Source organism: Dermacentor variabilis, chromosome 3 (genome assembly GCF_050947875.1).
Source record: "Dermacentor variabilis isolate Ectoservices chromosome 3, ASM5094787v1, whole genome shotgun sequence".
NCBI classification, from domain to species: Eukaryota; Metazoa; Arthropoda; class Arachnida; order Ixodida; family Ixodidae; genus Dermacentor; species Dermacentor variabilis.
In genome coordinates, this window is record NC_134570.1 from 61,339,157 (window position 1) to 61,365,694 (window position 26,538).

The 26,538-nt window shown below is 46.0% G+C and overlaps 1 protein-coding gene across 2 annotated transcripts in view; it reads left to right on the forward strand.

The window, feature by feature from the left end:
• Pgd (phosphogluconate dehydrogenase) overlaps positions 1–26,538 on the forward strand; it is a 70,279-nt gene that overhangs the window by 38,338 nt on the left and 5,403 nt on the right. For both annotated transcript variants that reach the window (XM_075685345.1, XM_075685342.1), the window contains exons 2-8: positions 12,438–12,513; positions 14,074–14,218; positions 17,316–17,535; positions 20,661–20,727; positions 21,830–21,964; positions 23,440–23,565; positions 23,963–24,026. In XM_075685345.1, coding sequence (XP_075541460.1) covers positions 12,438–12,513; positions 14,074–14,218; positions 17,316–17,535; positions 20,661–20,727; positions 21,830–21,964; positions 23,440–23,565; positions 23,963–24,026 — 833 coding nt within the window. The remainder of the gene's footprint in view (positions 1–12,437; positions 12,514–14,073; positions 14,219–17,315; positions 17,536–20,660; positions 20,728–21,829; positions 21,965–23,439; positions 23,566–23,962; positions 24,027–26,538) is intronic.

Consider the following 26,538-nt stretch of genomic DNA (forward strand, 5'->3'; position numbering starts at 1 on the left):
CCAGGGATACCGTGTTACACAGCTCGTACTGCACCTGACTGTACCTGGACAAAAGTGACCTGCTTCCTTATGTTTCCTGCCCGCCGCGGTTGGGTTGGTACGCGGTTGGGGAAGGTACATACGGGAGGGAGGGGGTTGCGCTGCCGATCACGAGGTGGCGGGTTCGTCACACTGCCCCTCCGTTCCGATGGGAGCGCAATGCAAAAAAAAAAAAAAAGCATGTGGATGCACTTAAGTACCCCGAGTAGTCGACCACATTCATTCGGCGTCCTCCACTGCACCCTCCCTCGACACCGAATGCGCAGTTTCGGGGCGTGAATTTCCCATCGGTCTATTTATTTATTCCTCAGATGCCCCTGGAGAGGGGTTTTTCATTAGAGGTGGGCAGCTTCGAAGTAGCTGTTCGATGGCAGTCTTGAACTCAGTCGCACTGGAGTGGTGCGCCGCTTCAGGAAGATCATTCCAGTCTCTCGCTGTACGTTGGAAAAACGAATGCAGTTGGGATGATGTGCGCGCATGTATACTGACTTTGAATGATTAGTGCGGGATGAATGGCGGTGAGCGGGCGATATGATGCTGTTATTATCGATCGGGGCATAAAATTTGTGGTAAAGAATGAGCCTGGACATTTGACGTCCTGTTTCTAGACTGGAAAGATTCGCATTAGATTTTAGAGCGGTGAAACTATAGCATATGAACAATAGTCGTGGAAGATAAATCAGGCTGCGCGGGTTTGGACAGATTCAAGCATACTAGAAAGATTAGTATGGTGAGGGCCCCAAACTGAGCACGCGTATTCATGTATGGGCGTTACCGCAGATTTGTAGGCAAGGGTTCTTACCGAAGGAGGGGCAAATTTCAGATTTCATTGGAGAAAGCCTAAGGTGCGGTTAGCTTCGTTAGTTACTTTAGCGATGTGAGATGACCATGAAGGATCGTGTGTTAAAATAAGCCCTAGGTATTTATAAGACGCCACAGATGATATTGTCGAGTTACCTAAGAGATATGAGGGTGCTAAATAAGAATGCCGACGATGGGAAGAGTTTAATGCGGTTTTATTTACATTTAAAGACATTATAACCATGTTTTACACCATTTATCAACTGTTTGTAAGTCACGCTGTAGAACTAGGATATCTGAGCTGTTGTTAATGGGTAGGTAAATGAGTCATCCACAAATAGGCGTATGTTAGAAGCTATAGCATCAGGAAGATCGTTAATGTAGATTAATAAGAGAAAGGGCCCAAGAACAAAACCGTCAGGAACCCCAGAAACCACAGGAGACAGAGGAGACGAAAAGCTATTTGCGAAAACGAACTGTTGCCGGCCGGTCAGAAAACTGTGCAACCAATCATAAATTAGGGGATTGAGATTGAGGACTGAAAGTTTCAACAAAAGACGATTGTGGGGAACCTTATCAAAAGCTTTCTTGAAGTTTAAAAACAATGAGTCTACAGGTATATTAAGGTCTAATTCGGAACCGACGCCATTTATAAAGAGTGCAAGTTGAGTATTGCAAGATAAATTAAGAAATCCCTGCTGACTAGGATGAAAAGTGTTTAGAAGTTAGAACTCTCACGATGGGGAAAAAGATTACATGCCCCATCAGTTTGGAACAAGCACTGGTAATTTAAATTGGCGGGTAGTCAAGACGTGACGTTGGAGAAGCTTTTTTGGGGACCGGAATGATCTTGCCTGTCTTCCAGTCCTGCGGCACCACTCCAGACGAGAGTGACGGTTGAAAAATGTGTGACATGACGCTAGCGACACCTTGTGTATATTTAAGCACGCTCGCGTTGATTTCATCAATAGCAGTCGATGAAGTTAGCTTCAAAGATTCCATTAGACTACAAATTCGTTAGTGTATACATTTGGTTATAGTGTGTAAGCCTCTCGGGAATACAGACGGGAAGCATAGCTTCCTCTACAAAAATTAGTATAGAGAAGCATCTGGCGCCTTTGTCCACGGTATCTTCAAGCATGGAAACGATGGTTAGTACACGGGTTGTCTGAACTCCGTCCTTCTTTCTTCAGACTGAGTTTGCTACATTGAAACGCTCGCAGCGCTAATATTGTACGCGTGCGCCTAATAGCCAAGAAAGTGGACGGAATAGTGGCCTCCACCATATGCACCGCCCGTCTAGTGCGGAAAATGTGGGTTCAGCTCCCACCTGCGGCTGTATACATAGTTCTTTCCGAGTCTTTTCGTCCGCTTTCATTTACCTTTTCCTTCTTGCTTCTGCACTTCAATCAAACGTGACATATAACTTCCCCTGCACGAGCTTTGTGGCTTCATGGTCCGTGTTCTTAATTTTCTTCGTGATTCCCCCCGTCCCTCCCTTGAGGCGTGCCGACAGTCCAGTACGTGCAGCAGGACCCTCCCCCCCTCCCCTCTTATTCTCCGATCCATGTATGCTTTGATAAGCTTTCCACCCCTTCTTCTGCTGCCTACGCTGGTGCCGCCTTCGATTACTTCAGACGAGCTCAAAACTGGCACAGAGAGTATATGCGATCTTGCTGTCGTTGTTTACGCCTCGCCCTAATGAAAGTTGCTCGTAGTTCTGAGATCCTGCTCTTATCTTTAAGGGTCAGTTGTTTTTTTTTCTCTGCTTTCGTTGAAGACTTGAAAGCTTAACGCGCAGTTTTTTCATCCGCGTCGTCGTCGACAGGGTTCACTTTCCGCGTCACCCACCGTATGGGCGTGCAACCCATTCCACCGCTGGCGGATTTGACCGCAGGCAATTTACTTATTCTTTTTCCTTCTTTTTTTTTCTTTTGGTGCCTCGCAGCCCGCGCTGGGTACCGAGTTCAAATTGGAGCAGCTCGACGCTTTCGTGTTTTGCTTCTTTTGCTCCGAGCTGTGTGTAATATACGTTGCCTGGGTCTCGTATATCCTGTTCGTTTGTACCTGCCGAAGGCGGGGTCCGTTATCGCACTCTCGTTTTGTATTTCTGGCTTTCTCTTCACTGCCACTCATGCGGAACGAGCAAAACGATTTCGGATTTGGTGTCGGTGCCTTTTATGCGCAGGTCGCTATAGCTTGTTACCCACACAGGCTAAAAAACGTGGCCGACAAACCAATTTGCATGGAGCGAAGTTTGTTGGCTCGGCGCTGGCAACCCGCTGTTTTCTGACACGCTGGTGGTACAGGGAACTGTAGAACTTTTTTAAGAACATTTTTTTTGTCAATCTTTGTACGCGTATAAACGCTCTGTAAGCCTTTTAATCGCCGATTTCCGCCTGGCGTTGAAGCAACAAAGTTGTCGTTTCGCTTGTCCTGCCAAAAGGGGAATGTCCTGTCTTTGACGAAGGGTTTCGAAACGAGGTGTGGTGGAGCTTAATATATCGACGTGGCTACAGCTGCCAAAAGCCCCGCCCATATAAGTCGATAAGTTTTTCGTTTCCATATCTCCATCGCATACTGCGGAGTAAGCCTGCAAGTAAACTCAAGCCGGCGTCACTGTATAGACTATATCTATTGGTTGAAAGCTTCGAACTTCTCTTATCCATACGTCCTTGCTTTTATACATGTGTATAGTTTGGGGGGGGGGGGGGCGTAGTTTCCTACAAAAAGTATTTAAGGGGGACTGTGACGCTGCGATTGTACAATTACCATGGAAAGGGTGAATATTGCATGGATTTGTCTAATCATCGAGATTGTGGCTTCAGACGTCCTTGTGCCGCTGTTGGTTACGCTTTCACATGTTTTCTAAATTTCGCAGTGCTCGTAGCTTTCTAAATACATCAAGGCACAATCAGTCTGTGTGCACACCCGTAACCATCGCGAATTATTAGATTAACGGACATTTCTTATTGTAGAACATGATAAATATGCGAACACGTAAGCAAGGCCGTTTGAAGTCAGTTTTCATCGGTTCCGTGTTGGCTGAACCGCCATGCTTGCAGCTTCCATAGACATTGTGTAGCGCCAGAGTTCCCTCAGTTACTATTATTTTTTGTAGGAAACTGCGTATACGGCAAACTATAGGCCATGTCTTCTTCGTGCGCATCCAAACAAACCAAAGCCGAAGTCCGCCACCAGGCACCTTTAAATAAAGGTTTCTATACCACTGCTGAACTTATGCGTGCAAGCGCCGCCGCTCGTCTCGTTTTAATGGCGTTTTCCTTGCGCCTAACTCCTTGTCACACGCGAAGCCTCCCCTGTCTGTGAATATATGTATACCGTTAGCTGATGGGAATTCCCGTTGTTCCACGGGAACGGACGGTTTCGTACGCGCGATAATAGCAGCGAACGTGTGGCTCCATGAAACTTCAGGTCACGTGCCTTATCAGTCTACTACATCGGAACAAAACGCGATCTTTCAACTCGTTTCAGTGTATGGAAAGTCTCCTTTTTTGTTTTTCGTTTTCCGATAAAAAGGTGCATAACGCATCAAGACTGCTGCGTATAATCTTTCGTTTAACCTACAGTAAACCGTACTTCTAAAATTGTCGTTATGCACAGAAGAAAAGTGTTGAAAATAAGCTACCTTTTGTTTTAATGCACTCCTGCTACTCGCCACTGCTTTTTTTTCCTTTTTGTCTGCCAAGTCGTGCTAGTACGGTAGCTGCCGCAAAGTTTGCAGCAAAGCTGCATACCTCTACCCCCCCTTTAGCAAAACTGTGGGCGGATCCCGGAGGTAGTGCAATACCAGGCCGACCCTCGGCGGAGGTGAAGCAGGCTTCAAGCACTCCGTGCCTAAAAATAATAAATAAATAAATAAATAAATAAATAAATAAATAAATAAATAAATAAATAAATAAATAAATATGCATTATTTAAAGTCGGTGGGCATAGTGTAATCGTTTGTGAACATCACATGGACTCGCGAGCAGGAGGCATTGCCATATACGCAAAGGACAAGATGTGTGTGTGCAACCGCATACACCCCTGACTCGCAAGAGGACATTGCCACCGACTGTGGAGATATCTGTGCCGTACAAACGAAAGGTGGAATGGTGAGGTCCACTGTGTATATCTCCAGGCAAACCCAAGTGTGACACCGAGAACTGCGTGACCACGCACTTTGCATGGGTTAGCCGCGACGACACTACCTCTGTGATCATCGTTGGAGACTTCAATGTGGACATTTCAAAGCCAGACAAGAAATGGTTCACTCAGTTTGTGCTAGAGGAGTCTGGTTCGAAGTGCCACACCAATCTACTTCACTCAACTACTCAACAGCGGTCGTGTATAGATTTAACTTTGACCAGGGTTCCGCATAAGGTTGTAACCGAACCGATCAGTGCGTATCACAGTAATCGCAAAGCTCACTGCCGTTACCAAACGTTGAAAATAAACACATGTGCACCTGTCTAACCCTGTATGATGTGCTGCAGCTTCGCTGGTCATCACCCTTCACAAAGTGGAATGCAATTTTTGTGACGTCTTTGGTTACATCTACAGCGCACGCACACGGCCGTTCGCCCACATGGGCATGCACCCCAGGGCGCGATGTTGTTGCTCCAGGGTGCTCTTGGCTGCGGAGAATGAGATGCGTGCAAGCTGTCGTTTGCAATATCTCTAGTCGTGCCCGAAAGCCCTTGACCATTATTCACGCTAACTCTAGGCGTGCTACGCGTTTCCTCTTAGCATACCTGGAAGGTCGACTTCGCTCTTAATATAGAGGGCGTCGCGCAGGGGATATCTGTCTGCTTCGTGCAATGCCCAGCGCACCTTCGATTACGGGCGTCTCAGTAGTTATATCCGGGCACGCGCATGCCAGAAAGACGTGTGTGCAGAAAAAAGATAAAAAGCAAGAAAATCGGAAAGAGCTCAGTCTTTGATAGCGCGAAGCTGAAAAACGCCTGTTAACGGCCCTCGGCTATAATTGAGGGACGCCCGTTTTGCTTTCTGGCACAAGGCCGCAGACACGCCGCAGCTCCAGCAACGGCAAGGTTTTTGCGCAGAGTTCGACGCACGCTACGCGGCCCTTGCCTTGCTTGGCTTGACTTGGCCGTCGGTCGTCTGGCGTAACCGCTGCGCGCTCGCGGTGCGTGCGTACGTGCGGCCTTTTGGGGCGCAGACGGGCGGTGCGCGATTAGCGGTGCGCGCCCGTAATCGCCGTTACGTATCGTGCGTTCTCTCTCTCTGCGCGCGTGGTTGTGTGGGCGCACGTGCTAGCGGCAGTTTTTCGTGCAGCATTGCAATGTATTTACGCACTGCGCCTGCCGATCTGATCCGCAGCGGCACTTAATCGAATGCAGTGTCGCTCGACTCGATCGCCGTCTTTTGCGGCCACGGGCGCTTGTTTCGAGCCGTCGTCTGTATACAGCGCAGAAAGCAGACGACGGCGAGTGACTCACCGAATGCGTCTGTTTTTTGAGAAACTGGAAAGGGCCAATTTTTGAAGGTCTGTCTTGAGAATGTTTCCATTTACGCGGTAGGTTGGACAGTTCGTCCGTAGCCTGCGTTCGAACGCCGGGTTGCTCGATGCCTTTGATGTGATTTTCATCGTCGTCTGCAACAAACAATTAAGAATTGCTGGCATCGTCTGTTAGAAAGTTTCGTCGCCTGCAGACGTCAATCAGCCATCAATCCGTTCTCTTGGTTATAATGCAAGTTAGACAGACAAATGCTATATCTAAGCTCGTTCTTCTAAACATTTTAAATAGTCTGCCTGCGAGACTGCTCACTCAGTCGCACATAATATAGCGGTCGATGCAGAACTGTCCGTTGGGCTCTTCCGGCTACTCTCATCAGCCGTTCCCTACAGATTCGGTGGGCGGTTTCGCGCTGGCTCGCATCTAAGTGATGTCATCATTACGCGCATTCATTATCATCCTAATTATATCCACTTCAAGACGAAGGCCTCTCGCGGCGATCTCCAATTCCCCCTTTTGCGCCAGCTGATTCTATGTTTCCAGTTTCCCCTTCCGCTATAGTGCAGCGTAGCCGACGCGGCCTCAGTGTTGGCTAACCCCCCTGCCTTTTATCATTCTCCTCTCTCTCTCCTAATTTCATCACGCCACTCAATTCTCTGCCGTCTACCACTGTGCTTTTCTTCCATTGGAAACCATTCCATAACTCCAATAGACCGTCGGTTATAAGCATAACATGGCCTGCTCAGCTCCATTTTTCCCTCTTAATGTCAACTAGAATATCGGCAAACCCCGTTTGCTCTCTGATCCACACTGCTCTCTTCTTGTCTCTGGAAGTTACGGCTGTCATTTTTCGTTCCATTGATATCATCGTGGTCTTTTTCTTAAGCTTCTTTGTTAACCTCAGTGTTTCTGGCCCCATATGTTATATACAATGTGCTTTGTGAGTATAGTGGTAAGCTGCCGGCCATGACTTGTTACGCAATACCTGCCGTATGTGCTTATCCGACCTGTTTTTTTTTTCTTTTTATTCTGTAGGCTTCCATCTCATGATCCGTGTCCTCTGTGTTCAATTCGCGTAGCTAAACGTGCCCTTGCGCGGATCCTAGAGGATGACGACCCTTCACGAATTCTTGTTCTCTCGCTGGCCTATGGAACATTACCGTATGATTCCTATTCTGCAACGAATGGCGGAAAACGGGTAGGCAGTGCTCCAGTTTAACGAGACTCGGGTTTTGCCGCACTGCACGCAACATCTTTAGAGCGATCGAGCGCGCACCTGAACGTGTTGACGGCTTATTTTAAATGCTATCGCCTCGCGCTTTTATCTCGCGCTTAAGAAGCAGTACGTTCGCGGTTTTCGCGTATGCTGCGAATGACACGTAGTATTTATAAAAAAAATTCCTTTTTTTTTTTCTGAGCTAACATTTTCTTTCCGGGGCCAAGTACTGCATTCGCAAAGCCGCTATAGCTATAGCACGTCTGAGCCCGGTTGCGCTGTTTCTGTTTGAGCGTTGCATGGTCGGTCGGTCGGCTGGCTGGCCCACAGCGCATGCTGCGACTGCACGATAGACGTGTGCAGACTGACGAGCTGCGTGCTCGTTCCGTCGCATCTCTGGCCTCCATCTCGGGCAAGCGAGGAGGACTGCTTGCGGGGGTGCGCGCGCCGCTCCTCCCTGTCGAGAAAAGTCTCGCTTAAAGGGTGTCGAGAGAGACAGTCGAGGGCCGGGGAGAAAGGAACGCCGTGCAGGTTGGTTGATTCGCTCGGTCGTTTTCTCTCGCTTCGGCCGCTGTTCCAGCTATCTCTCTCCGGTCGTTGTCGTATGCGCGTGTTTCGGCTTTTCTGAACTCCCTCTTAAGCGGCTCCTAATGGCACCGTATACCGGCTTTCTCAAGCGCGCTCGTCACGAATGAGTTGGCGCGCACGCACGCCTTGTTGACTTTATTATTTTTTTGAGCGTGAATTCAGCAGCTTCCTTAAGGGTGGTTGGCAGATGCGCAGTGAACGAGAGTTGGGATGAGCTTATTTAGCTCGAGGACCCGTGAAGCTCCGTCGCGTTCTGGCGAGAGAGAGAGGGAATCTTTTGTCTTCGCCGATTTTGCACCGGTTTGACCCCGTTAGCGGGGAAAGGGTGTCCGAAGGGTGTAACTTGTACACCCTTGGCATCGTTGTAGGGAAGAAAAGGACCGTTCGGGGCACCGGCGAAGCAGCGCGTCATTCATCACCGCAAGTTTCAAGCAAGGCGGTTTCGTCTCGGCTTGCTTTCTAGGCGCTGCTTTCACAATGGCCGCGAACTAGCTGTCGTTATGTCTGCGTTCAGTCGTGGCAACGTGGCCAAAGACCTCTTTTGTCTTTCTCCTCATTTCGTCGCTTCTCTTCGGTAGTAAATACTTGAACTTATTGTCCCGCGTGTAAAGCTAAATGCGCATCCGTGTGAGAGAATAGCGGGAGAACCGACGCTTATTCGAGCGGGCACGACCTCGTCTCGAATACCGAGTATTTTGTGTAACCTGAACCTTGGGCTTCAGACGAATGCTGACCTCACGTGGGGGGGGGGGTCACAAGAATAGACTGCCGTTCATGAGGAATAACTTTCAGCGCACAACGGGGGAGAAATTCGGACACAAACGTTGCATAAGCGCTACACACTCTTAAACAAATGTACACCCTTCGGGGTGTATATTTGTCGCACAACGATAATCGGCATCTGTCTTGTTTGCGTTTCCTTCCTTGAAAACGCTGCGCCCGCTACTTTCCTGTCGAGAATGCTCTGCCATGCTGATAACGGGTGTTACGTTTCGCCTACGACGCGCGGTTTAGCCGGCGCGGCTGCAACGGACGCCGGGGCTTCGTTCAAAGCGGCAGACATTTTGGCCCGTTCGGCGCCGCCGCTACGCCTCCCCGCCAAGCGCGTCCAGGCCTGTTCTAATGCCACGTGTCTTCATGTGCGTGTGTGTATGTGCATGTTGGTGCCCACGCTTGTCGAAGCGCGGCAGCCGGGGAGAGGAGCTCCCCCAACTGTGAAGCGAGGGGGTCTGACCGGCGCCGACACGACGTATGCGCCACATTCTCATCCCATTGTGCCCGAGCGGCGCGGCCCGGCGTATGCGCCACCTTCTCTTCCCATTGTGCCCGAACGGCGCCGGCACGACGGCTACGCCACCTTCTCATCCCATTGTGCCCGAGCGGCACAGTCACGTGCTCGTCTATAGAGGGGTTCCTTCTTGCCCTCAACTGCGAGAGTATAAAAACAGCTGCCCCCGGACGCAAAAAGAAGGGCTCCGATTTCTTCTGTTGAGTGAAGTGCTCTCCCGTCTCTCTACTTCGGTCAAACCTGACCGCCAACTCTTTGCGATGTTAAAATAAACAAGTTGTTTCGTTGTTACCAGTCGACTCATGCTTTGCCGGGACCTTCGGATGCTTCCAGTTGTACCCCAGGCCGCCAGGCCAACGCTACCCTTGGGGCTTGCGACCCAGGTGCAACAACGGGCGTCAGCGCCGAGTTCCCAACAATTCGTGCCAGCGGTGCAATTACAACACGGGCATGCCGTTCGTGACTTGGAAGTACCGGGCCCGCCGCGTTATAGAAAGGGAATGCGGAAAAGACGGATGACAATTACTCTTGTAGGGCAAAAGGGTGTGCTTTTGCTTAAGAGTGCATGCACTTGGAATGTATAGTGCTCAGCGCGTGGCCGCCTGTGCTTCTTCAGCTCCCGGTGGGCGCCAGGGGAACTGAAGCTGGTGCATTGTTATATACTACGAAAGCGGAGGCATTTGTGATACATTGGTACTGAACTTGGCACCCCAGCGGCCAACCAGCGGCTACCGGTAGCGGGAAATACACCGGTCGCGATGGGGGTCCGAGTGTGGCGCCTCAATCGCTGAGCACTCATGAGGCGGCCACGTTTGCCGCGCTAGCCTGTGGCGCCTTCCTATAGTCAGAACCCCGCGTGAGGAGCGGTAGCGCGGCGCGAAACGTTGCTATACCGCGTTCAATAATGCTTTGACTGTGGGCGAAACTGCCGATTCGTTTTCCGGCCGCCCGCTTCTTGGACGATCGCCGCCTCCGTGTTGTGGGCATGTGCCATTGTCCGGGATCATCATCACCGTGCTCAAACCGAGGAGTCGGCGGGGTTTCTGCAGCCGGCCGCGGCCGAAGCGGCGAGGACGAGGAAGTCCACCGCGATGGTGGACCGGTCGCTGTCGCTGTCGCCGCGACCGCTGCAGAGGCTGCAGCCGATCAACGGCTGCCCGTGCCGCGCCTGCCTCCGCGGCGATGAAGCTCAACCAGTGGATGAGAAAGTAGGCGAGCCGCCCGAGTACGATATCGCATAGCGCCCACTTATACCTTTGATCGCGTGTATGCAATCTATACAGTGCCTTCCTGTACTCTGTGCTTCGGCTGCAGCCGTCTCGCGTCACATTTAACGTCGCAAGTGCCGTTTTCAGGTTAAAGGGACGTAAAGGAAGATAAGTCGAGCTAGATCGATCGACTATTCGTCTAGAAGTCTACCATCGCTTCCTCTGTGTCAACAAAGTTGCGTAGAAAATTGTCACTGGAGGTCCCGCTGCTGCTCTTCTATTTGAACCGCCCGCGCCAGAACTGAGGAGCTAACGAAATCTGACCTCCCTCATTGCCGCTACCTGTGAATCGGGTAGTGCTGACGTCACGTGAGAGGTACCATAGTGTGCCACAGATGGTGCCACTCCGATTTTCTGTTCTCGTCATTTTCTTGCTTACAAAAGCTCTGTTCTGGTTACGAATGATGGATTCGTTATTACATACGCCTAATCTTTCAAAGTAGCTCGATGCAATATTTCCATTATGTGTTCTCAAGCATGCATTTGAGATGATGGCGGCGGGAAGCTAGGGTGCACCTCACGTGATTTAGATTTGCCGTGATCTGACGTCTGTTTGTGATGTCAGCCCTTTGATACAGACATTAGTTCCCTGGCAGTATTGTTGATGCACAGTCAAGCCCTCGGTTTTTTGTTCATTGGTTTTCTTTCAAAACGTTAGCTGTCATTCGAAAAGCTAGCAGTGACATCAAAATGAGATGCCAGATTTCATCGCTGAAGATGCCAAAAGTCAAATCAAGATATGGTCATGCTGTTTTCATTTTTTTCTTCATTGTGATTTGCCCTCCTTCGTCTAGGGCTTTTCTCTCCTCCCTTGCAGAGTAGCATGTAGGCAAATATTTTATGCTGGCAAATGTCTCTGCTTTTAACTAAAGAGCTCCCTACGTCCTCTCCATATATGCCTTCCTAGACCTACCTAGACCTTCTTATACTGAGATTTCATCCACTTTAGTGGCTGCCACTGTCATGGAACATTTCTCATATGCTTAGTGGTTCAATAAGTGTTCTCGCTGCACGCTGGGTTTGCACCACTCATGCGGATGTCGCAAGCTGTCATGCTTGGAGAAACCGCTACCACACATTTTCTGTTATCAGTCGGACTTTGTGCACATTGGCTGCACCTGTGCAATGAACTCGCACGTGACTGGTCGATACGTCAGGGATCACACCGCGAAAAAAAAGTTACAATTATCGCTGTTAGTGAAATTGCTGACTAATCGGTCCAGTCTGAATGTGCGGTACTTGTGAAGGTACTTAGTGTACGGTAGTGTGAAGGTACTTGCAGTCTGAATTATCTGAAATCAAGGCACACAGAATTGCTGGAGCAGTGTCTGCAATATTCTTAAGCGTGCCGCACCTGCTTACAGTTTGCACTCAACCTATGTTGATGCTTGCAAGGTGTTTCGTTGCACTAGCAGCATATGGTTATTAGTCAACCACCCTAGAAGGCTGCTTTCTAACCATGGATTGGACCGTTGTACTTTCCTGCTAATAATGTGAAAGTGTACTTGAAGGCATGTACGTGCACACGCATGTAAATATTTTTGAGAACAGAGGAAGAGACAAGTGCAGTTTGGCACCAACATTTCTGCAAAAATCCGCTTGTCAAAACACTGGCATCAGACTCAGTCTCGAGATATTCCGCATACTTTTTGCTTAGGAGGTCCTAGACTTCAACATTACAGAAATGCAAAAAAGGTGCCGTTGTACTGAACATTTTGCAATAATTAATATGTGCCTGTCTTTTGTTTGTGCAGGGCAGACATAGGCCTCATTGGCCTGGCTGTCATGGGACAGAACCTGATCCTGAACATGAATGACCATGGCTTTGTGGTGAGCATTCAGAAGTCTTTTCTTGTTTTGTATGTGGTCTTTTGTCTCTAGCCAGTCTTCTTTCTAGTCACGCACCTAAACAGCAACAAAGACATTTGAGATTGCTGCATTAAGTGCTCACACGTAGAAGATGCAAAGTAAAGGCAATTGACATTACAGTCAAATGTCGATGTAATTACTTATTGGATATAAGGAAGCAAATTTAATGTGTTCACCGATATCAGCATGTTATGAATATATGCTTGTAAAAAATACCGGATGTAAAGAAGGTAGTATTCTCATGTTGGTGGTGTCATCAAACTCGTACATCGTATATCATATGACATCAACATATTGTATGTAAAAATAAATAAACCGTAACAATTTTTTGCTGTGTATTTCAATGTGGTAACATGGGTAACCTCGGCGATTATTCAATTTATAGTGACATATGTTTATGTAGTCGGCTAAAAAAAACACCTGTAAGAACTCTTTCGGCCCTGTTGTACACTTCTCATGTAGACACAAAACCATAACTTAATTCCACCATTCCCTCTTCTCTTTGGTGTCGCATATTGCAATATTAATATATTAACGTTACCCTCTCAAGCTTGGGCACAGGACACTTGGTGCACATGTCATTGCTATCGGTGCATTTTTCTCGACTTACCAGTGACGTTTTGAATTGCTGCCTGAACATCTGACCGCTACATCTATGGGGCCACAGCTACTTTCCTTGTGCCTTCTTCACAGCAAATGAGTCTGCCTTCAAGTGTTTGCAGTACAAGAGCGTCATTTGCATGGTTGGGTGTCATGGTGGACTATTCTTGGTAATCTTTGCAACGAATACAGAGCTGCGTGTATTCAAGATTCAAAGCTGTAAGAAACGTTTACAGGCATAAAGGAGCTTATTGCTTCTTGTTGCATCTGATAGTTTTGTCTGTCCATAATGCCTTGAAATTACATTTTAATACGAGAGCATTATATGTCCCATTACGCGGAAATCCGTCGTCGTAGTCAAGTTGACGTCAGATTTCTCAGAGAGGTTCCTGTAAACAAAGTAAGTTAATTCGTTCGAAAATAATATTACGTAAATTTCGGTCTCGATGGGAATCAAGCCCGGACGCTTAAACCCGTCGCTACGGCTGCTCCACGGCTCTGGCTGTATAGAGGTGTGGCCGGTGCATACGTCATTGCGCACGTCACATCTGGCTGACTGTAGGTGGGGTCTAGTGCGTGCGTGGTTGGGCACGTGACGGCGCAGCCAATGTGTAGGAGGTGGTGCCACGTCACGAGTGTACAAGTTGAGTGTGTAAAGTATAAAGCATTAATATCCAGTTGAACGCCGCTGAGCAGTCCTTCGAATTATGAGCTCCTCACGGGCAGGCGAGTGGATTGAGACGCTTGGAGCGTTTTCATTTGGCCTTGCCGAGGCACAGGTGAAACGCAGGCGAGAACTTGCTCAGATAAGGAACGCGCAGAAAAAAAAAAGCATTTCACCAAAAGGACTACAATGCTTTCGCATTCCCACACATAGGCAATCTTAAGTGTATCTGCCGAATTCTTTTTTTTCTCCCCTAGGTATGTGCCTTCAACAGAACAGTCGAGAAAGTGGACGAGTTTCTCAAGAAAGAGGCAAAGGGGACCAAGGTTATCGGCGCCCACTCCCTCGACGAATTTGTCTCCAAGCTCAAGACTCCACGCCGAATTGTTCTGCTTGTCAAAGGTCTGGCTATATTTTGTGATGCCTAGGCAGCGAGTTTCAATTGTGGATGATCTGCCCTATGTGTGAAATGACGAATTCGAGGAGATGCATGCCTGCTTACTGCACGTCAAGTTGATCGCTAATAAAGACAGAGAAATACAAAACGGTGACACAGTGATAACGCCTGTGTTGTCGTTTTGCGTTTTTCTTTGTCTTCGTCCTTTGTTAGTGGTCACCACGACGTGCAGTAAACACGAACTAGTAGAGGTGTGAGAATATTCGAAACTTTCGAATAATTAGTCGAATAGCGTCCTTTTCGATTCGGCCTTCAAATCGAATAGTTGCAATTCGTAAATGCGAGTGTTCTTCGAATGTTTCAAAACGTCAACTGCGCCCAAATAGACCTAAAAAGAAGTGGAGCAACAGTGAAGTAAATTTTCACTCCCAAGGGCATAGTATAGACTCAAGTCATGAAAGCTTGCATAGTGGGGCAGGCTACGTCACTTAGGCAGCCATACTTCACAGGCTGTGCAGCAATCATTCGCCCTCTCTGAAGAGCTTTGTGCATGCGAAGAAACTACTTGTTTGCTCCTAATGCCCCATTCGTGTTATTAATAAACAACACCATAACTATGTAATGACAGAAACTTGCCAACTTTGAGAATACTGGGTTGTGAACGTCATATTATATTAATTGTGATAACGGCAATTTATTATTCGAAAAATATTCGATATTCGATTCGCTTTTGGCACTACTCGCAACGTATTGGATTCGTTCTCAAAAATGGCTATTCGCACACCCCCTACCAACTAGGCCTAATTCAAGTTCTTTTGAAGCAGGCTTGCTTGTAATGATAAACGGCAACGATGTCCCTGTATTGCCGTGTAATTCGTACATGCTATATGTTTACAGCAGAATATCGTTGTGCTGAATGTACCATAAAAAAATGTATTGCCTTAGCACGCATACTCTTCGCTTAGTTTTTGGCAACATTTGAGCACAAGTGTGTTTTAAATGCAAAGTTCGTGCAGACTGTAAATTATGCTTGGCGTTAGTGTTCAAACTGAAGCAGAGGTTGTGAGGTAGTATCTTGTTTTCTTGATGGGCTTGCACAACATCATGGTGCTTCAGAGTAATTAGTATTCAAGCATGAGGCCAGCATAAAAGAAAACTGTAGTCATGTGCAAATTTGCTGCAAATAAAATTTAGTGGTTACTTTACGGCACCTATTTCAGTCTACGAGTTGTGGCCTTGAGCTTTCAAGGCACATAAACTTGAAACGAATTCCAAGAACGGCACCGGTTTCGACATGAGCGCCGTCAAAGTTGTGGTAAAAATGAGCTCCTGTCTCACTTACTTTTTTATAGAAAATGCAGTTTTATACATTGAAGCTCGAAAGTGACTGGAACGGCAATGCATTTCTTCGGACACACTTTGAAAATTCATATCTCGGAACTGGTGTAGTCCTGAGAATTCGTTCCAAGTGGACACGCCTTGCGTAATCAGCGATAAGAATTAGTAGATTGAAGTATGGTGTTGTAAGGTAATTAAACTTTTAAATAGTGTAATAGGACAGGGGTAATTGGAGATCGCAGGGAGAGGCCTTCGTCCTGCAGTGGACATAAACCAGCCCGATCATGATGATGAATTTGTAGGATCTCATTCGTGCTCTCTGGACGAAGGAACGACAACACAGCAGTGGTAACAAACAAAAAAGCATTTATTACGCCGTTTATACGGTAAGGCCGGCTAGCCACATCACAACTCATAGGAACATTCCGATGGGCGCTGACGAATCGAGGAAGTCCGACTCACCGTGACAGGATATCGCGCGAATATGCTCACTCCGATGCTGGATAACGCTTAACCGTTCGCGTGTACAGTCACGCAAACAAATGGTGGCGCGTTAGAACGATTGTTTGTCCATCCCGGTGCCCCGTTCCGAAGCATTTCACAGGACGAACCCGCGAAGCATGCTGGCGCGCGCGAAACGTACGCGCACCTAGCCGAACCCTAGCCAAAGAGACAGAGGCTACTTACTCCCTTTTGTGCCCGAGTAACCGTGCCGTTAGGTGGCGTTAGCAGCGCAACACTCGCGCCATCTCTCGTACTATTCTGCAACTACGCTGACCGCCGGCGGAGCTTAGCTACGCGGGGAAGCTGTACTACAGGAGATGCGAGAGACATGCGGGGAACACATGTTCATTATTCAATTACGTATTTGGTTGCTCGTAGAAGTAATGGCCGCCTCATCGAGTAATTTAGCTCAAGGGGTAAAGTTCTGCTATCTGCCACAGGCAACTATTTAAGATTTCGTGCAGCTAAAAGAAAGAGCACCTGGTAATGCATATATGTATTATATGCATGTACATGTACTTTTCAGACTGTGTTATGTTTTGGACTGAAGAGTTAGGCCATCAAAAGAGTGAAATTTAGCTTGTTTCTTGCATTGAAGAAAGGGTCGAAAGAAGCAGGACATTGAACACAAAAGGGTGTGGTTGAATGTTCTGACAATCTGGTTTTCACACTGCAGCCTTTGTTTGCCAACCCTGCACTTCTTGCCTATGCCATGTTTCTAACATGAACTTACTACCTAGCCAGACAAGTCATCAAGCCATCAGTTTCAACATCATTATCATGCTGTTGTGGCAGCAGTAAGCATTGTAATAAATGAGCAATAAACAGTTGACTGAAAGAATGTAGTTTGCCTGGCTCTAATTGGCACTTTAGCTCAGGAAGCTGATGCTCCAGCTGATTGTCCATCAGAACGCAGGCAGGCAGACTGCATATGCTAAATCTTAAGAGATAAGCATATCTAACAGGATTCAGGAGCAGCTATGGTTGAAAGTGGAGCAAGCCAGTGCTAGATTATAGCACGACACCTTTGAGCAGCAACAAGATGCTATGAAGTATCATTGGCGTGGAACATATAGCAACGGAGCCGAGCAAGAAGAGGCTCTAGTGAAAGTTTTGCAACAGCTGGTGGTGCATGAAAATACTCATTATTGACATCCTCAATTCCAAGAAAAAGTTTTGTGTTCCCTCTTGCACTTCCTTACAAATTGTTTGAGCGATGGAGTGTCAACGACAACTCATGCAATTTTCATTTTTGGGCAGCTGGAGAGGCAGTCGATGGCTTTATCAACAAGCTGGTTCCTCTGCTGGACAAAGGCGACATCATCATCGATGGCGGTAATTCGGAGTACCAGGACAGCGAGCGCCGGTGTGAGGCCCTCAAAAGCAAGGGCATTTTATTCGTGGGCTCTGGAGTGAGCGGTGGTGAGGAAGGCGCACGCCAAGGCCCGTCGCTCATGCCTGGTGGCAACCCTGAGGCCTGGTGGGTCCCATCTTTCTCTTAGCTGAGATTCTTGTCAGTTTCACTTCAGTATAATGAAATGATCAACAGTGGCTTAATGAGGGGAGCTTCAGCCTGGAGGCAACATTTTGATAAAGGAACTTGGCTCTGTCAGGGACTCGCCTTTATCAGATGAGTCCTGTTGTCGAAATGTCGGCTTCAGGCCGGGGTTCCGTTGTCTGCCCACTATTGATGAGTCTCCATTTCTCCATGATCCGTTTGTTTTGTTTGGATCACTATAGCAAAGCCACTTATAAGGGTAATGATCCATCTCTACTGCACTTCATATTAAATGGTTGTCACATCACCCTGGATACAGTGAGCTGTTAATTATAATATTGACTTTTTTCTGAGTGAGGGTCTGCATTCCAATGGAGACAGAGTGCCTTGAACGCACATTAAAGAACCCTAGATGGTCAAAATTAATCTAAAGCTCTAACTGCGAGGTGCTTCTTTGTGATAACACTCGCCAGTCTACACATTCCTTGGTCCCCTTTTAGAGTGCAGCTTTTAGGCACCCGTTCCTGCGGCGAGCGTTGGCATGACCAAGCAAATGAGCACAGCGAAAGATGAGAGCAAATGTGACACGCAGCATGGGATGAAAAATGGCGCGAAGAGGAAAGCAGAGAGGAGGGTGCAGCAGAACCATGAGGAAGAAAGCGGAGGAGGGTGGGTGATAGCATGAGAAGAAAAGCATAGTTTGGGGACGGTGGCTACAAGATGGGGCACCAGAGGAGTGCACGTCCTCTGGGAGATTTTTCGGCACCGGTTTCTGTGAATCGTGCCCATGCGCCACCTACGCACTGGACCCACGCACAGGCTCTCATGATTTACAGATGAGCGAGGCAGTGGTGCCATGCTTCGCTCTATTTGCAACGTGACACGTGAGACCAATTGTCCGTGTCAGCCAGTATATCGCGAAATGAACAGATATAGCGCTGTGCTAAAATTTTGCATTAGGGAGTATCGTAATCATCGGTGAATTTTTCCTTGCACCAACAATTCACAATAAAGGGACCCTCAAACGATTTTGACCATTTTGTACAAACTTACTGAGTCGTTAGAGTAGGTCCTTTTGATCATTAATTCATGCATCTAAGTGCTCTGCATAAAGCGTATGATTTATAAGGTTTTAAAAATGTTCGTCACTGCCAATCGCAGCACACCACTCGGCTGAATTTTCTGCAGCCCCTAGCCTGTTTGATGTAAGTTGCCCTAATGACACTAGTACGGCGATCTGTCCCGATTGGCTGGCCAGGGCGTGTCATCGATAATTTTTCCAACTTTATGGTGAACAAATGTTGTTCGTAATAGTTGGAATGTTAGTTCGTTTGTTTTTATGAAAAGAAAGTAACAGAAAGAGAATGCACAAGGACAATTTTTCACTACACTTAGACTTCTGGCACACAGCAAGCGTTGTTTGCTTGTGTTATGTGCTCCGTGTTGACGAGAGCTCCACGGTCAGACGGTCTGTCTTTTCGCGAGCACCATGATTCGCCTTTTTTGCGTTGTGGGCTGCAAACTGAGCGACTGGCAGTATGTCAAGCTATGAGATCGTATCGCTCTGCAAAGCAGCATACGAGTGGAGTGGCTGCGGCGCGTCGGACTATTGGTATCCGATCGGCGCCAGGATTTGCGCGTTTGCGGCCGCCACTTTACACTGGAGGATTACTACTACTACTACAATAGCGTTTTGAGATTCTGGTATTCGGGTACACGCAAGTGCAAGGGGACTGGTCCTGGCTGTTTGACCATGCCGTTTCATGGGATGAGCAGAAGTGCAAACATGAATGGTCTGCATGGTGAAGCCACCTGGTAGCACAGAGCTCAACCAAACACAGTAGCAGTAACGAAGTGTATTCTTCTTTTCTGCTGGTGTAAATTTTTTGTAGGAGCATAATCATTAGCATGTTGTTTTTGTAAATGCTTAAAATTTTTTGCACTTGGTTAGAGCAATATTAGCTCTTTGGCTGGTTAAGCTCTGCACCACCAGATGGCTGGACCGTGCCGACCAATCAGGCCACTCATACGCCTACGCTAAGGTCCCTTCATCAGCTTGAGTTTATGCCTCCACCCATCCGTCGAAATGCCCAGCTCGATTGTGGTTACCAGCATACTAGGCACATTCGGCGCTTTGAGAGAATGCTTGTGAAGCATGCTGCTTGGGATCGACTGCCAAGCAGCTGGCGAAAAGGTTGGAGAGGCTTCGGACACACCTGCGCCTAGACAACTGGAAGTAGACAACACGATATGCCATCTTGATGCAGAGGCAGTGAAGGCAGAGCTTAGCTTTGATCACTTGGCGAACGAGTTGAGGAGAAAATGCATGGCTATACAGGAGGGTAACTTCTAGTCATCCGTAGCTCTCTTAATAAGACACTTCACACAAATTGTGATGCGAATGATTAACTTTAGCTGTATGTTACATGTCTACAAAATTTGTCTGAACTGTTTCAGGGGCCCTTTAATGTTGTCAGGGTCTTGCAAGAATCCAGCTTCCAAAGTCGCAATGGGTTCTTGTAATGAGCGACACACCTTCTTGTTTTAAAAATCATGTCTTATATCATGCCTTTAGGTAATGTTGTCAAGTTAAGATTCACAATTAAATGGGTAAACACATTGTTCATTAACAGAAGTGCAGTGTTTTCACCAGCTCCTGTCATAGTAGAATATAGGCTCTTTCCCTCTACCCTTGCGTAAAATGAAATCTCCTAGCACCCTTTCTTCCACCTTTCAAGATTGTCTGTTGTTTTCATTGTTACTCTTGTCAGAGTACCAACAATCAAAATTTAATTAGCTACTTATCTACACAAGCAGAATGGCAAAACCTGCTATCACTCAACGTTGCAACCTTTTTAAAAGGATGTTCGAAACACACTGTAATTGGTGAGCATTTTGAAGCTGAAATTCTGGTTTAGTTTAAGAGCTTGTAGCTGGAGAACTGACATTGTTAGGTTAGACTGTGCGCACAACAGTTAATTCAATTTCACGCTAAACATTTGACAGTTAGATTTTCTTAAACTGCACTCTGGCGAATTCTACAGCAAGTTTTGGACTTTGGCTTCCGGACTGTTGTTTTCATAACTGCTACTTTGCATTTATTTCAGGCCCCACATCAAGGAAATCTTCCAGAGCATTTCTGCAAAGGCAGATGGAGAGCCATGCTGCGATTGGGTTAGTAATTGCGATTTAACCCTCAAAGAAAGAATAAAGAGCTGTATTAAATTATGCTTCTACAGTACCCCCTTCCTCCCCCCCACCTCCAAAAAATAAGGGTGGCGTAGCCGCTTTGCAGTTTCAGCACTAGCTTGCTGTGATGTCGTAGATATTTTCATGGTCTGCGCGAGCCTAGTTAATTTTGTTATAGGTAAAGATGGACTACATTGCATTCATTGAACTCTGCAAAGTTTAAGGTTTACTGTGCCACAACAGGCCAAAAATGAGAAAATACATTGAATTTGATGACATCGCACAGATTCCAGAACTGGGGTTATGGTGAGAAATTAAAAAGAAAAAAAAATGTCCTAGTTTTACCTTTGTTCTCTGGTTTAGTATTGAATGTTGTACTGCGAGATAAAAAAAATTGTTTTGAAAAATAGTTTAGCAATTGAAGCTAATTTAGATTTTCTCTTTAGCATCCCTTTTTAGACCAGTTGCTTGGAATTCAGCGTGAATACATTTATTTTAATGGAAGTAGTAAAGTTGGTTTATTCATAGCTGTGCATGTAACCTAGGTATGTTGACGTTGCATGCATGACACACCAAAAATTTACAAAATTGAAATAAGCAGGAGGGATGGCTTATGCCCGAGTTGTGCCTTCAAGTGCTGCTTCATGGCAGTGCTTTCTTTGCCGCTTTGAAAATGCACCTTGCTTAAACTTGAAGCTGCCGTGAGAATTACAATTGCGCACATAAACAAAAAAATTTCTTCAGTAAGTAAGAGTTGGTATGCATTTGTCGATTAAGATTGTGCCAAAAAAAGAAACGGTACAGGAAAAGCTTTTTTTCTCATTTCTCACATTTTTGTCTCGCTGCTTTAACTAGTAAAAACAATGTCTTTCAGAGCTGCAGCTTTGTGCTGACATTTGTGTTAAGTTGCTTTAAGGTTTGAGCATGGTTGTGACCATTTTAGAACTTTACTTGAAGCTATGTTTATCCCTCATAGTGTGTTCTCTTGCAGACAAGTATGCACATGATTTTTTCCCACTGTCATCAGCACATCCTTATATTGGTTGCATCCACCTTCCGAGTTCAAGCTGAGTCTCATTTTGTGCAGGTTGGCGACGGTGGCTCGGGTCACTTTGTCAAGATGGTCCACAATGGCATTGAATATGGTGACATGCAGCTCATCTGTGAGGCCTATCACCTAATGAAGAATGCAGCTGGTCTGAACCATGACCAGATGAGTGAGGTGCGTTGCGGATTGCCAACTGCACAACTGCGTCTGCTTGACTGTTGATGCATGTCAGCACTTCATGTATAGTTTGCATGAATGCTCTGTAGTCGGTGTGCTTAGTACATAACTGGTATTGCAGGACACTCAAAAAGATCTTAGTAGTTGATAAAATGCGGCTTGAACCTGGTGTAGATCCAGGAGTGACTTCCAGATGTCACGCTCCTCTATCAAAGTTCTCTGGTCTTGTCCATTGCTAAAGATCAGACGTCAAGCATGTACCAATCGCATATTTTGCCTCGGAGTTCAGCATCACACGAGTTGGGCATTGTTACTTTTTGGAAGGCACACAAGTCTTATCCCTTTATCTGCCATCATCTTACCCAAGCCAAATCTTGAAATATTTAGGAAGTTTGATTTCTAGTTATTTAGCGAGCATGCTCTTCAGTTGGTCGGGGGGCAATGATAACAGTAGTCTATCCTGTTCTCTAAATGTAGCACAGGGGCTCTGTGCGCTGTGAGGAAAAACAAATTTTAACAAAGTTGTCATTCTTCCTGGGAAACTGTGCCCTCCCTCTGGAAATGCCTGACCTTGACTGGATTGAACAGGAAAGGCTAGCAGATACTTTCATCAAGTGCATGCAGTGCCAGTTTTCATTCAGTTCAGTGAGCTTTCATTTTTAAAGGTTGCCTACACTTTCTATAGGTCCCCATCACAACATATTTATAAAGCAATTGGTGTGCCATTTAACATTGATACAGGTTTAATGTGAAGCATTATTTGCAAACCCTTCCCAGACTTTCCTGACAGTGGCTTCTGGGTGCTGCTGCTGTCTTGCCAAATAGCGCAGTTAAAAAAAAAATTACGTGCTTGATGCTGGGATCGAATTATTGGGTCACAATTGCATGTCTACTTGTCATGCCAACACCAATTAGCCATTTGAAATCATTCGAAATCTCCATGTGTGCCACATTGTGTAGCATGGGTGTGCAAGTGCGCATTGTGCTGTGCACCAGTTTCTTTTAAGCCAAAGATTCAGGAACGGTATCGACCAATTTATAGCATTGATTAATGACTTCATGAAAGCTTTGCTTCTCATAGATTCAGAGTTGTGCTCTGATTCTGCATAAGTGCATAAGTTGTTGTTTTAAGGTTACAGCGATCTGCATTTTGCAGAAGTGATGCCAACACTTGTGGCAGAACAGCACGGTTGTGAAGGAAGTGCCTGTAACAGGAGACAGTATTGTACTTAGAAACTGTTCACTGACCCATAATTATAAGCAGCAGCAGCAGTTTTTGTTGTCCCTGTCAAGAATACAGATTTTCATTGAACTTGACAAACTAATGCATTACTTATCATACTTGCATGCGGATTCAAGTGCATGAAAGTGGTGCTTGCAATACTGTGCATAACTTGCCCAGTGCATTGTTTTCCACTGATGCAGGAGCCAGGTTCCTATTTGAACAATGAAAATTTTGTCATTTCTTGCAGGTTTTCACCAAGTGGAACAAGGGTGTTCTTGACTCATTCCTAATTGAAATCACAAGCAACATTCTCAAGTTCAAGGACACTGACAATGAGCCCCTTGTGACAAAGATCAGAGACTCTGCTGGGCAGGTAAGCGCAAATTATTTGACTTGTATTCTTTTGCTTTTTAGTTTTGTTCCGATTGTCTTAGTCAAATCCCATAATCACGTTTGTTTTGTATTCTTGTAGTTACAGGTACAGGGGCTGTATTTTTTGAGGGGTTGTTCTCCTGCAATTCTAATCATTGCTTATTTTCCATGCCATGTGGTCCACCCTGGCAATGGTAAATGTGCAAATTCGTTCGAGCCCCTGGACAGTTTTTACTATTAAAAAAAATTTATTAGCATTGATAAGCCACAATCAGTTTTGTTCTTAATGCATTGGAAATGTGCTCGTTCTTTGCAAATTTGTTGAATACTGTTTTTTTGCATGCCTGCATTCCTCTTAATGCAACATTGCATTGTTGGTACTGTTTCTTGGCTGGCAGAAAGGAACAGGCAAGTGGACAGCGATATCTGCACTCCAGCATGGAATTCCAGTTACTTTGATTGGTGAGTTCCTTTCCCTTTTAAGAAACTGTAACTATACTGCACATTGCATTGCACTGTTTCTGTAGGCGCACCGAGGTGCGTCATAGAGAAACCATGAGAGCCTATTTCATTCTTTGTACGAAATGTGGCATTTTATCATCTTGTTTTTCATAAGCTATGCGACAGTCAGCAGACCCCCATGCTGTTCACCGATAACTGTGTCTGGGCTTTGAAACGGGGAGCCTGTGGGGAGTTTTGTGGTTTGTATGATTGAAGGGCTTTGGAAGAGACTGCCTGTGGTACTGACGAATGGATGGCGAGGTTCATCAGCCAGAAACTAAACATTTTCTGCTTGGCTCACTGAATGATTCCATATCTTAAAAGGAGCATGGCATAGGCCAGGCTGCTGCTTCTTTCCTACCCAGTATTTAGTGCCTTTGGGTGAGCACGAGAAAGACACCATTGTGGCTATGCAAGCGATGAACAGTGTTGATCAAATCATACATTGTGGGTATTGGCCCCCGTCTCTTTTTTTTCGTCACATACAATACCTGTATTGTAGCTGATTTGGCAGTTATCTCAACCATAAGAGAATATGCATAGTATTTTGTATTACAAAAAACATTGGAAATACTTTAGTTTTATTTTGAATCCCTCATAAAAATGTTTGCAGCATTTGTGAGAAACCAAACAAAAATATTCTAACTTGTTCAGGTTATCATGGAATTCATTGTTAGTTTATTTTTAAGGGAACCTAATGTGCACCTAAAGGTTAGCAAGCCAAGCGTTATGCTGGTTGTGTGAAATGTTAAGTAACTGCAGTAGTAGCCCAGTGACTGTTAGCCTCAAAAATGACCTACAGGGGCACTGCAAGTGTCGCTCATAGGATGTCAGGGCATGGGCTCACACCTGTCGTCTGCTACACTTTGTGCTAAAGAGGCTTTAGTTTGGGTGGTATCTGGGCGCATCCTGCAGCATTTCCATTTGTTCGCTCTTGTTCCCTATGCTAGTGCAGTTATGATTGTCCTTTCAAATATATTTTTGCAATGAATTTGTTCGTCAAAACTTATTCAAAGAGCTATACAACAACATATCAGCTGATTGTGTTAGTCCAGTACATTGCGGGTTTTTCATGTGCGGTTCTACGCTCTCCAGTGGCAGTTCATGGGAATAATAAAAGCATAAACACAATAACATAGGATAAGACAATCCAGTTAAGCCATCATACTTGCCATGTTGCAACAAGTATGTAACAAATGGTGGCTATATGTGAGAATATTTTTCTTGACTTTGGCCTGCTGAAGCTCATTTGTTCACTATGAGTTGGTCGGGGTAAAATATCAGATTTTTGCACTTGCCAGAAACATTGGGCTGTAGCGCAAGGACTGAACTGACACTGCAGTATAGATTGTGCCGGCACCACTTGCTTTTCGAACTGCTTCTCAGTATGAGGCCATTTTTCGCCGGTTAATATTAAATGGCAGTAATTTGAAGTAAAACTATCAAGCTTTCAGCTGTTTGCAGTCCACGAAAAGGCATGGACCAATATTCTCCTTTCAGTGCCGCACGTTCAACTCGGTTCAGCAATTTACAGGTGCTTGTTCAACAGTTATACTGGATCCGTTTTACAAAACTGACACAGCTGCTCATCCCAAATTTTCGGATGAATAATGGCTTTTATGCTGTACGACTGCAGCTAGCAAGAAGCCAAAGCCTCATTCATTAGTAGTATGGGACGTAGCGAAGATATAATAATCAGGGAAGGCCGAAAATCAAGTGAATTCGTGAGGTTTGGGGAGTCTTCTTTGTGAGGCTGGTATACAAGGTGGTCTTTTATGAACTGATGAAGTGAATAGTTCAGAGTTTGTATAATTAAACCACAGAGGTGTGAGACATCATTATGCAGAAGGTACTTGGATTTTTCTCTTCAAGGTAACCCAAGCTTCAATGCCTCAAGTATACTTTAGGCACTACAACTGGAACTATGTAGAACTGCTTCGTAGTTCCAGTGTGAAAGTGTACTGAACGGGTGGGTTTCGCAAACAATGCGTGCCTTGCCATAATGCCACATCGACAGTTGGTTGCTTCTATTGAGGCATAGGTGCGCCACATTGTCGATATAAAGGCTGCTTCAGGCCACTGTGCAACATTCCATAACTTGTAATGGTATGGCTCTCGATCATAACCCTGAAACGTTTCTTTTGGGTGATTGTTGTTATGGTATTGATGAAGTTACTATATAAAATTGCTTTTTCTGAGTGCCTGTTTCAGTGAACGGTGAAAGGAACAGTAATTTCTATTCATACAAAATGTGAACGTAACTTTCTTTTGTACATTATTACAATGCCCTCATTTGACTAGAACTTGCCAGAACACTAATAACTTTGATGAAAGCTTCAGAGACACTATTCTACCATGGATTTGGGATGGTGACACCACATACCGAGATTGCTGTTCCCTTAATACTCAGTTATGGCAGGCATTGCATTTTATACGGAACATTGCGTTTCGAGCGAAGCATCGTACAAAATGT